A 13,510-nucleotide genomic window follows, 5' to 3' on the forward strand; every position below is an offset into this window, starting at 1 on the left:
TGAATAAAGCATTAAAATAATGTACTGTATGTATAATGTTGCAAGTAAAGGTACTTTACCCCATCAGAGTTCATTTAGTCTGGATCAACGGAAGTACATTTCCAGGATAATTGCCTACATCCCTCACATGTCGCTCTCTGCGTGTTGCCGTTCTCAAGATCTCTACGCTTCTGGAAACCACAGCAACCTTCGAGCTAGCAAGCTACACGCTGAAAATGTTTTGAAGAACATTTGGATCATGCAACAAGGCAGGCCTGCCTGGTTCTTTCGGGGAATGATTGTAAAGATTTACAAAGAACATGTTTACGCCATTCACTCTTTAACAGGGACATTTTTGGGACCGATTGGGGTGAATAGGTCTTGTGGCTTGTGGCTATGAGTTAGTGTTTGTTTCATAACCACAAGGATGGTGGTACAATCCCAGGCTTCTCCACCCACATCTCAAAATGTTCATGTCTATGCCTATACTATGTCTTATTCAACATTCTGTGCAATTGCTTTGAGGTGGTAATGGCGCAGTGGACACATGCCTTTGGTGTGGGAGATCTGGGTTTACTTCCCACTACTATACATCAACTGATGTGTCCCTGAGCAAGACACTTAACCCGCAGTTGCTCCAGAGGCATGCAACCTCTGATACATATAGCAATTGTAAGTTGCTTTGGATAAAAGCAAGACAATTGTGGTTGGTTTAAAAAAACAACCCAGGCTGTGTTTTTCTCCTATCCCAGAATGTATCTGTGATGTAGCCAGACTTTTGATCTGGCAATGCAAGACTAGAGTTCATATATTATTATTTAAGGTAGCCTTCTCTGTGGAATTTTCCCCAAATCCTTGTTATTGATAACACTGGTGGCAGTAAATTAAACTGCAGACATTATCCTGTTGCTCACGTGAATCAAATGCCCTAGTTTTCCCCCCTGACGTCGGTCACATTCCCATTTCGCCAGGCGGGCTTCTTTACGTGAACTTTGTGTTGGACTCTGTGTTGTGGTGGGTGCCAGTTGTTTCTTAACGTTAGCGGACTCCATTTCTAAGCTAACGTTAGCTAGTGTTGCACACTGTTGGCTCTGTAGGGGGGCTGAAGAGGCAAGGCTCTCTAGAGCTCGCATAAACCTCTCATCCTTTGGATTTTCCTGCCAAAGTCCAACTGAGAAAGTAGGAAGAAGGAAGGTCTCAGCTTTTACGTTACAATCCGCTCACACATTGGCAATACAAAGTGAAAAGACTCCTGTCATTCCGTTTCCTTTCCACTCCATTTCGCTCTTTCAAGGATACTTTTGCCACCTGCCACCTGGCCACGCCCACCTCACCTGTTGCCTATAAATTGATTGTGAACGCTTTGACTCTTTCTTTGCAATCTCTACTGGCACTCCAATGCATCCTGTGTGCGTCTTCATGAGTTAACGTGAGCCAATCTATCATTTTGACTGTTTTATGCCATGACTTACTGTCACTTTGCTAACATGTGCACTGCTGACTGAATTCCTTTGTTTGCCAGACATGTGCCATGAGCCATGTGGAAAGATTGTTTGTTTGTATTATCTTAAAGCCTATGCATTTGTGTTTGTTTGAATTATCTGTTAAAGCCTGTGCAATTGTGAGTAGTAAACTCACATCTTCTTTGTTCATTTGTATAATTGTTTGATTGTGTTAATTGACCACTTTCACTAATTGTATTATCTCTTTATCACTTTCTGCAGCACACAGACAATGTGATGAATCAAATTCAACCTGAATGATAAAATAAAATACCACTGGTATTATAATATAATACCTGCCTTCTCCCTGCTTCATTCATCACTCCGTATCACCTGACATCTTCTGACCAAACCCTCACTCCACTTCAACCATTCCCATCACCCTACAGTTCCTTCACAAAGTGATTAATACAAATTAATAAATTAATTGACAAAAGCCCAAGACGACGTCCTCAAATCTGTTTTGTCCACAACTCAAAGATATTCGGTTTACTGTCACAGGAGTGAAGAAACTAGAAAATAATTTAAGAAGCTGCAATCAGAATGTTTACTAATTTTAGAATGATGAACACATTAATGCATCAACATTTATAATTCAGCAATATAATATATTCTGAAATGGGCCATTCTGCCTACCAAGTATTGGTATTGACACTCTTAAGTAAACCATCTGAATACTTCCGTTGCATATACCAGACAGTAGTTTAGACATGACTGGCCACCTACTCATTCACATTCTGTCACTCATGAAATACAAAACAGAAGTGTACTCGGTCAGCGAGAGCAGGACAGGCGCACAGACAACGGAAACTCCACTGCCTCGGAGGGATTTTTTTAAAAACATGACACATTGGTTATTTGTGCACCAAATATCAATCAAAAGTTCAAATCCTTTCAGCCGGAGAGTATTATGACTACAATCAAAAGATAAAATGCTTCGTAATTCGTATTCCGAACATTGTATTTACAGTTACGCTTGTCTTTCCCTGTCGTCACTGAACCGTTACAACAAAACAAGGTTGTTGTCACATATTTCATGAAATGAGCAGGACGTTGTTAGCAGTTGTGTTAGGATGCTAATCAAATGAGAAAAACTTTCCCCTCAAAAACACGACTAGAAGGCAGGCGGTGACCACCTCGGCGGTCAAGCCACTGCTTTCATTTTGTCGGAAACATTTAAATGATAAACTGTAATGGAAGCTGACTCTTCACAGTTGGACTATGTTTATGACGTTGAAATGGCACAGTGGAAAGTCGGGGCGTTGTGGTCGCGGTGGAGGACGGTCGGTCATAAACAACTGGCTTACATTTATCACAGACATCTTTATATATATATATATATGTAAACCATTTCATAGTTGTAAACATTCTAAATGGCCCCAAATTTATTTCCTGTTGCAATGTAAGCAAATGACATTAACTGAAGTTAACAAGGGGCCAGGCTGTTGCCTAGCAATGGCATTCCATTGAAAGGTGTGTGTATATATATATATATATATATATATATATATATATATATATATATATATGTATATATATATATATATATGTATATATATATGTATATGTGTGTATATATATATATATATATATATGTATATGTGTGTATATATATATATATATATATATGTATATGTGTATATATGTATGTATATGTGTATACATACATACACATCTTTATGTTTATATGTATTTATTTATATATATATAGTTAGATTACCGGCCTGTTTTTATAATTGGCTCTAGTGGTACGTGGATATAAAGTTACTAGAAAGAGTCACAGTCCTAGTATACTGTATGTGCTCACTCAAAACGCAGAGAAATGAATTGAATGCAAATGAAAGCAGTTAAAAAGCTTGGTGTTCATTTTCAAATATGCCCACTTTACAAAACAGTATTGTAACAGTGTTGACAGAACGTGAAGATCAGCAGAAGCTGTTCGCTGCACAGTTCTTCTGACATATCTGTGAAATATGTTTCTGAGAAAGTTTAGTCATGTTTATTGTGAGAAAGCAGGTCGCATGTACCAGTAAAGTACCTTGTTGAACGCGTTCTTACACAACAGTTCTAATTTAAACAGAGCAATTCATAGCAGGTGAATCACTTCTTATGGGAAGCAGCAGACCCTGTGTACAGTAGTCAGACGTGTGGAGTACAGTCGAGACAAACAAAAGCATTTAGTGGCAACAATGACAACGGAAACTCCACTCAATCGAAGGAGTGTGTGTGTTAGTGTCAGTGTGTGTGACATCAGAGAGGTCACTGGGAGGAAAGACAGCCTACAAGTAAACGACACACGCACGCACGCACGCACACATACAAGCACACAACTGGACGCCACAGCAGAAGCCACAGCAACATTTGCATCTTGAAGTGTGTGTTTACTAGTTTCAGGGGTCTTTCCTTTCTCTGACCTCTGTGATACAGACACACACACACTTTGAAACAACATCTTGGGTTTGTGTCCCATTCTTGTCCCGCGTGTCACTAAAATGTACATCTTTTAACCCCACCCACCGTCTTTTCCTAATCCTCCTAACTAAGTGGTTTTACCTTGCACGTTGAAAAATGACGCTAAGGGGATACCCAGAGAGTCAGAAAGTGACGCCAATGGGTCCTGACCAAGCGTCAGTATGTTGACAAGTTGGGAGTGAGAATGTTAGGTTAAGGGGAGTGAGGTGTCAGCAGTCAATGACATATATAAAACATTCAACAGATTTTTTCTTAAAGTTGTCAATCACTGCAACAAGGCGGGGGTTCTTAAACAACACGAGTAGCTGCAACTTGGGTGTGTGGTGCAAGTATGTCATGGCAGGTGTTTTGCTCAAGACCCAAGGAAGTGCAATGTGATGAGCAGTTCTCGAGAAAGCTGTAAGGAGCAATACCACAGGCTGGGCAATCGGCCCATTACCAACAACAGGCATGTTTTGAACCGGCACCGCACTAGTAGACTGTAAATTTAGAATTTGAACAGATCGTTACAGTTCGATTATTAACTACGGTCGAACGAATGTTCAAATTTTTAATAACAAGTGACAGCCCTAATGTTGATTAGATCACACAAAGATTTGTTTTTTCGTTGTTAGACTGGGAGTTCTTTTACACAGAGGACGATTCAGCTTTGTATTTTAGGAAGTTCAGGAACATTCAATCATTGATTAGTTCCTGTTAGCATGGCTGAAAAACAGCAGGGACACTGTGGAGGCACTGACTCGCAGATATTAAAGAGATAATCCAGAGTTCATTTGACTGTGGGTCATTTAGTTTACAGGTCATTTATACAGTAAGATTATTCCTTTAAGACATTTGATCTCACAAAGTACTAAAGCACACGCTCCCTCACTTTCTCTCTCACACACACATGCATGCACACGCGCATGCAGACACGCACACGCGCGCGCACACACACACACACACACACACCAGTTATGGGATGAAGTTTGGATGCATTTGTTTGATGTTCTCGGCATTATAAATTATCTCTCTTCCTCTTTTTGGGTTAAAGATAAATCAACCCTAACCAGAAAGTCAAGCACATTTAATTGTAAAACACAGATGTACACAGACACATACACTGTTTCAGCAGAAACTTCTTTAATTTTTTTTTTTTTTTTTGTGTCTGAGGTCGCACACTCAACACAGGTGCAGCCCACAGCGTCTGTGAGGCCTGAAACAAGAGTTGCACCACGTTGAACAGCAACTCTGACTGCAGCTTAGTAGCACAAGCCACATCTGATAAGGAGAGTCAGGTGTTTTACTCTAAGAGGACGAAAGATCTTGAGTCAGTTCCCAAAGCCCTGCACCAAAGTTACACTTATTTCATACAGGTAAAATCCCTTAAAGTAAACTGTGTGCACAGATGAGAAGGAAACATCCATCATCAAACACGTTTATATTTCAAATCTAGATGATCAGATCTAGAAGGGAAGGAACATTTCTGGGTCAAGAACTAGTGCGCAAACTGAAATAGTACAACTGAAAAGACTTTGTTGATCACGTCAGAAAAGTGACTAAAGAGTGATCCTCGAGTCCTCTGAACATGATCATATATGAATGGAGACACACAGAGGAAACCCACCAGATCATATCTCTGCAGACACTGCTGTTTGTGTTTACACTGCCGTTCAAACGTTTGGAATCAGCTATTATACTGATGTTCTTCTTCTTTCCGTCAATAATAGCTACCAGTATTAACAGATAAAAAACAGTATAATTCAGACACCAAATGTTTTATTTACATGTGAAATAGTTTTCACCCCAAAAGAAGAAGAATGAAATGATTCAAACTTGCATTTTTGAAGCATGATATTGAAGCACAACGGTGCAACTGGGCTCTATATATTGAGTTTTGGTTTTTTTGGGCCCTCTGCCGTCTACTCAGTGGTTAGATTGAAGAGGTTTAAACTAGGGCTGCACAATTAATCGCAATTTTATTGAAAACGTGTGTGTGTGTGTGTGTGTGTGTGTGTGTGTGTGTGTGTGTGTGTGTGGGGGGGGGGGGGGGTTCAGTCAGATCCTCGCACAAATCATACAATCATTTTAATTAGAATATTTTTCAATTTTTTTTTTGATATCAGTCAAATAATCGCAATTAGATATTGTCCTAATATGGTGCAGCCCTAATTTAAACTGTGATTTGTCAGTCCATAGTATGTTCAGCTGATGTTCCAACAGTGCTAACCCTAGACTAACCTGTTTTATCATGAAGTTTGAAGATGATTTGCTAAATGTTAATTTCGGCTTGTTATAGGCTGCACCATTGTGCACCATTGTGCACCAGACACTGAAAAAGGAAGCTGTTCTTACTTAAATCTGCACACATTGTGATGCTAAGCTTCCAGTTTCTTTTACCAATGAATGCTGACATATAGTATTCCCTTCTCTTTGGAAGTGTATTCATGTTGTCAGATAAACCTGTTCTGTTTTTTGCTGTGGTGGTGGTGGTGTTGTTGTCTAACAGGTAAAACCAGCACACCGGTGGACAGTTAGAGAAAGGAGGTGTGTACTGTGTGCCTCAGCAGGCAGAAATGCTGCCTGGGTGCATGCCACCATGTGTGCTATTGGCAATCTTCTTTCACACAGTCAATTTAACGTAACTGTTACACTGAACTACTTAATATGGACAATTGATACTGTTTTTCTTTTGTTCTGTAATATACAATTTCTTAATTGTTTTTTTAATTCCATTACTTTTTGTATAATCTTGTGTTGCTTAAAAACTTTAGGTTTTGATCAAGAGTTGGCTGACGCTGTCGGAACCACTCCATAGTGTTTATATACCACGATGTGTTGCTGGCTGAGATGACACACTAGTAATTCATTATTTTTTAATTAATGAAAGTTTGGACATCTGTTGATCTAGACTAGGGCTATTTAGGGGGGGGGGGAGGGCAGATATTGCGATTACAATTTGCGATTTTTTTTCTTCAAAGTTTAGCTAAAGTTCAATATTCACTGTGTAACAAATAAAACGTGATGGAGCATTATAACATGAGACACCATCAAACTGACCTATATTCTTATGCAAGGATGAGAACGTGGATCTGAATTGCCAACGATAAGCCTCTGATTAAACCTGAGTAGTTATCTTGAGCAGTGAAAATCACCGTAAATCAAATCTCATGAACCAAAGACGAGAACACAGACTTCACAGACGACAACAAAAATGCAGCCAGTTGTATGCAAATCTGACTTGTGCAGTGCAGTCACCACATCCACATCCTTCTCTCTGACTGTCCTCATGTCAGTGTCCATTCCTCTAACTGATCCTCCTAAAGGAGCTGTGTGTGACGCTCCCTCCTCTACAACTTAAAGCTAAAACACTTCCTCCTGCTGCTGCACCATTATACACAGACATTCTGCTATTAATAAGGTCATCTCCATCAGTGGGGGAAGAAGTATTCAGATCCTTTACTTCAGTAAAAGTACTGTACACCACAGTACACCACACTGTGAAAATACTCCACTACAAGTAAAAGTCCTACATTCAAAACCTTAAGTATAAGTATTATCAGAAAATGTACTCAAAGTAAAAGTACTATTTTTTCAGTAAAATGTTCTCTGTCACTGTTTTATTATATCAGATGTTTCTGGATTAATATTCCTGCTGCATTAATGTGTATGTTGCATCTTACTGCTGTAGATGTTTAAGGTTGTGCTCATTTATATACTGTTTGGTAGTTTAATCTGCAGCAATGCATCATATTCTATAAGATCATCATCTGTTTGTAGCGTCGCTGTCCTGTGAGAACCACGTATCTCTAAAAAGTTTTAAAACTTTTCATGGTGTCAGAAAAACAGCCCTGTTTTCAGCTTTGTGACGATGCATTTTCCAGCTGATCCGAGAGGCTTTTTAAGGACTTTATTTAGATTAAGAAGGAGGAGAATGTTCTTCTCTTTCTCATCACGTAAAGGAACACTTCATCCTTCAGTTTATCACAAACATTCAACATCAACACATCTGGTGATAAATGGTTTTCACTGGACAAGGAGGGGATGAAAAACTGTCATCTGAAAAGTAGTCTATACCCTCGACGTTCCACTTCCGGGATTGCTCCGTGGCCGACGGAAATTCCGCCCGATTTCACTCATTTAGGCCGGATATCTGTTGCCTTGGGCTTCCTTTGTGTTGGCATTCTAAACTCTGGTGGATTTCTGAGGACTATGGTTAACTGCTCCTCAGATCTCTGCAGGGTAAATCCAGACAGCTAGCTAGACTATCTGTCCAATCTGAGTTTTCTGTTGCACGACTAAAACTACTTTTGAACGTACACGTTCCACCAAAACAAGTTCCTTCCCGAGGCTATTTTGCAGAGGCGCCGTGGCTCTGTCCGGTGCTTAGCGCTGCCCAAGACGATTGGGATTGGTTTAAAGAAATGCCAATAAACCAGAGCACGTTTTTCTCCCATCCCGGAATGCTGCGTGGACTAGCCAGACCCTCCTCCGCAGCGCTGTGGAGGAGGGTCTGGCAAAGCGAGACTATGTGAAAAGTAACTAAAGCTGAGAGACAAATGTAGTGTAGTAGAAAGTTCACAATTTACCTCTGAGATGTAGTGGAGTACAAGTATAAAGTAGCACAAAATAGAAATACTCAAGTAAAGTACAAGTACCTTAAAATCTGTACTTAAGTACGGTACTTGAGTAACTGTACTTTGTTACATTCTACCCCTGATCTCTATAGTGGTCTACTTTCTCTCCTTTCTTACTGCTGCTCATGGTGTATAAGTGCTGCATTTGCAGACTGAACTCGCTATACTGTGATTGTAGCAACATGTAACTTGAGTGCACATGCATGTTTGACAACATCTATACGTGGGTGTGTGTGCATCCATGTGCTGAGAAAGATTTACTATGCAAATGTCCCTCTCTGTAAAACAGAACAAATCAACTGACCTGTTTAGAGGAAGTGTGCTCCCTCTACAGCTAACCTGCTTTGCATCAGTAACATTTACTTCACTTCATTGTTGAACAGTTTAAGCACAGAAGAGATTAGTTTATGGTACATGCCTCTGTAAAGCCTGATATTCAAAATGTCATGTCATAATATCCACAGACGCGCTGCAAACAGCCGCTCAAAAGTAAATTACAAGCTCAAACTAGAGCCCAAATCTACTATGACATTTTAATTCTTAATAATACTGAAATCAAACTCAATCCATTTTGAATTGGCAACACATCTGGTGAGACCATGAATGGAACATGTAGCTGCTGGTGAGAGTCTTATTTGCAATATGTCCCTGATTGATATAATACATTCTTTAAAATACTACAAATCTATATCAGCTAGCAAGTTTAAGCACTGAAGCAAAGCAACTTTCTAGAGAATAAATCAAAATTTCTGACCCAAATTATCATAAATAAATACTAACCAGTCTGAGAGACCTGAACACCTGAACAAGAGTATTAGCAAATGAATGAGACAAAATTCCGTCAGCCATGTTAGCATGTTAACATTAGTAGTATTATTAGTATGTTAGCATGCTATTAGCATTAGCTAGGGCTGGTGGGAATTTAAACATTAGGTTTGTAGGTATTCTATTATAAACTGTCAGGGACATTACATGTCAGTACCAAGTTTTACCAGTATCACGTATATGCACTATATCATAAATAAACATCAGAGTAAACAGAGGAAAAGGTGAAGATGTTTCTTAACTTCCATGTTTTGAAAATGAGATGGTGCATCCCAAGGGTTTAACTTAAATAAATTGCTTCTTTGTAATTTGGGTGAAGTGACCCTTTAATCTCTGTAGGCTTGTATCATGTAGGCTAACTATGGAAAAAAGGAGGCGTCAGTTTAGTTTCACCAGAGCACTATTTAAAGATGAGAATGACTTCTGTTTAAGGTCAATTTACCACAAGTTTAAAACGATACAACCTCCGTTAATAGTATCGAATGTACCCAAGCTATAAAAAAAACAACACACAGACCATCGCGTAGCTTAACAGGTAGCATGCAGCTAAAGACACAGCATGAAATGTTAGCTTACTGGTAGCCTGCAACTACACTTTTCCAGACAGCATGGACACTGCTGGACTCAGAGATAACGGAGAAACAACAGAACTGGAAACCCCTCTTGCTAGTCACCGGTGGGGCAACATGTTTGCCTTCCCCGTGGGTTATGTAAACAAACAACGTAAAGCCTCACTCCAATTTCATGGTGCATTCAGGTGCACCTCGTAAACTACCCTAGCCATCTAGAAATTATTTTTGAAGTTGTTAATAAATGTATGCCTGTAGGACTTTTTTCCCTTTTTGCCGTGGTATCGAAAGAGGTTTTGAGTATTTTTTTTTATACTGCCATTGTATCAATGTTATGTGAAAATGATTTTTTCATCTTTCTCACTTCATCTTGAACTGTGTAAAGGATGTTTGTTCTTAGCAACAACGAACTAATTCTGCGGTGGTACATGACAAAAATAAAGTAGTATTAAATTATTTCTGTTGAATGTATATTTTCATTGTAGATGCTACATAAAAGCAAAAACACGTTCGAGGTGCTGCTCATTCAACATCCAGACACAAAAGCTCAAAGTCAACATCTTTTAAATCTTCAATCAGCTCCATCATATTTTGCTAGTAAAAGTTTTAAATGAAAAGTAAACACCTTGACAAACAAAACCCCCAGCTGTGCTCAACATAAGAGAGGAAACATTTACTAAAATACAAATAAATCAAATCACATGAAAGGGGAAAACATGAGAAAGAGCAGTGAGACACCCAGTAAGGGTCAAGGGTCAAGTTAGATTTCATCTTAGCACAGCTGCAAAGAAAACTCCTGCCATACACTGTCTAACTTGCAAAAAATATATATAAAGTTTTTGGTTTTTTTTTGCCAATTTTGACCTGCTAGTCCCTCTCCGACGCACTTGTCTCACGTTGTAGTATAATATTTTTCTGTACTTTCTTAGCACAGCTGAAAGTTTTTGACTCCTTATTGAAGCTGAATCATCCTATAGAAAGTCTCTGGCTTTCAAATAATGTGTTTAACTTTGTTTAGAACTTGAGGTCCTAAACTAGTCAGCACCTGAAGCGACAACCAACAAGACACTGATGTAGTTTGACTACAACCCAGAGTTTAGGCTGACTTCTTCTGTTTCAGTTGGAGTAAAATTGTCAAAAGAAGTAGAATACTTTCACTTTTTGTAAAACCACTTCCTCCAGTAGGGCGAGAGCCTGCACTTGAGTTGTGATTGCAATCAACCAATGAAACTACGGTAGCGACAACGGTAGCGAGTAGTATGAAAGGCCGAAAATCCGAAAAAATAGGGAGGTTGGTTGGGGGGGTGGATGGGTCAAACAACACAGGACTTTCACCCAGGAGACCGAGGATTGTGTCCTGCTTGTCACGTTTCCTAAACCCAACTGTCGCTTTATTCTTTTCCTAAACCCAACCGTCCCGTTCTTCTTTTCCTAAACCCAACCGTCCCGTTCTTCTTTTCCTAAACCCAACCGTCTCAGAGAGATATATAGATATATTGTACTTTTTACACCACTACATTTGTCTGCTAACTTCAGTTTCTTTCCAGATTCAGATTATTAATACAAAATATAAATCAACTAATACATGATGATGTATTTTTGCAAGTTACGTCAGTAGTTCCTAAACTTTGTGATGTCAAGGACCCCTAAACTGACACAAATTAGACAACGGACCCCCATTTGATAAGATTTCGTTGCAGGGTCTCCCATCTGATAGGATTTTCTAAATCTCTAGGGCCCCTATCTTGCACCTGACGCAGTGCAAAGCCCGACGCAAGTGTCTTTGCTAGTTTAAGACCGACGCAGTTGTCAATTTCCAGTCCAGTGCCTGCGTTGTTTAAATAGCAAAAGCACCTGCGCATATCTGTGTGCCCATGGGCGTGCTGGTCTTACAGGGAGGTGTGTTCAGGTGCATTCTTGGCGTATTGCTATCTTGAGGCAGCGGGAAGTGATCGCGCCATTGACCAAAAACTCGGTCTAAAGTCAATAACGCAGCATTTCGTTGTTATTTTAACGCCTGCTTCACCTCATGGAGTTTTGGTGGCATAGTGCTTGTGTGTGTGACACTAAGTACAACCCTTTTCAACAATGCGCCCGGTGCACAGACAATTTTTTCTGCCATTAAACTAGCAAAAGTGGATTCATACATGCCCTAAACACACCTGTGCCAGGCGCTTCACGCCATGTGCTTAGATCGTTAAAATAGGGCCCTAGATGTTTTATCACAGAACGTATATGAAACCCATGATCAAAATAGTCATACATTCTGTCATTGTGTTAATGAAAATCTTTTGTGAAAAAATGTTTCCCCTTTTTGCTGGGAACCCCCTAGAACACCCTAAAGGGCCCATGGGGGACTCAGGACCCCACTTTGGGAACTGCTAGGGTACTGAGCAGTATAAACGTTAAAGTAATAAACACATTAATGCATAATAATATGATATTATATACATTATTATAAAATGGGTCATTCTGCATAATGAGAACGTATTACTACTTTAAGGATAGTTTGATGCTAGTACTTAAGATTTAGAAGACAGGACTTTTACTTAACAGAGTATTTCTACACTGTAGCAATGTTACTTTTACTTGGGTTGAAAACCTGAATACTTCCTCCACCACTGGTACAGTGTGTATTTTAAGGGATACAGAAAACTGAACTAAAGTAGGCGGAAGTAAGACACGCTTGACTTGAGACGCTAGCAATCAGTGTGACAAACATCCCCTTCATACTAACGAATTTACTCAGCCATACATTTCTATTTGATCTTAAAATAAAAACAGTTCGTCTTTCAGACTCTTTCAAGGAGCCCTTCTCATAAGTCCTCATAAGTTTAAATTCCTTTCTGGTTTGAAGTGAAACTCTAAACAGTGGCAGCAGCAGTACTACACAAGTTTAAAAGTAGCAGCTGAAGGCGCTGACCTTAAAAACTTCTCCGTAAGTTCCTCCTCCGACTCTCAGCAGGAGTTCAAAATCATCCTGAGGGTTCCTGGTGGAGATATCCAGAGCTGCCCTGTGTTGGGAATCCATGTTGATGCTCATGTTGCTAATATTCCTCTTCAGGCATGTCACACACACACACACACACACTCTCGCTCTCTCCCTCACATACTCTCACACACACTCAGCACATCTACAGGCAACAAAACGGATAAACTCCCAGAAGAAGTGACTGTGAGAAAAGTTGTGTGTCGTTCAGCTGCCGTCATACACGCACACATTCACACCTTCCTGTTTCTGTTTCTCAGCCTGTTATCAATCCTCCCTAGCTCTGTCACTCCCTCCCTCTGTCACACCTTCCTCTCTTCTCTCTCAAACATTTTTGTTACCAGCTCATTTACATAATCCAATTTGGTTTCCTGTTGGGTGTGTGCATGAGTGAAAGACAGAGTGTGTTACAGATTTGTGTATGGTTTGTTTTTATTATAGGGTTTGCTTTCTTGTGTTTCTGTGCTTGTGGGGACCAACATAAAAAAAAAATATATTTCAAGATGAAGAAATGGTTTAAAGATTAGAATTAAAGGTTAAGATCCTGTGTGTGTGTGT

General features: G+C 39.7%; 1 protein-coding gene across 2 annotated transcripts in view; it reads right to left on the bottom strand.

The window, feature by feature from the left end:
* Nucleotides 1-13,258, bottom strand: part of map4k1 (mitogen-activated protein kinase kinase kinase kinase 1) — a 44,635-nt gene extending 31,377 nt beyond the window's left edge. The window contains exon 1 of one of the 2 annotated variants that reach the window (XM_078247023.1): nt 12,887-13,258. In XM_078247023.1, coding sequence (XP_078103149.1) covers nt 12,887-13,006 — 120 coding nt within the window. In that variant the 5' untranslated portion in view covers nt 13,007-13,258. The remainder of the gene's footprint in view (nt 1-12,886) is intronic. The other variant, XM_078247022.1, reaches the window with a different exon arrangement.
* Nucleotides 13,259-13,510: the final 252 nt, after the last annotated feature.

This window comes from Sander vitreus, chromosome 3, assembly GCF_031162955.1.
Source record: "Sander vitreus isolate 19-12246 chromosome 3, sanVit1, whole genome shotgun sequence".
Lineage (NCBI taxonomy): Eukaryota > Metazoa > Chordata > Actinopteri > Perciformes > Percidae > Sander > Sander vitreus.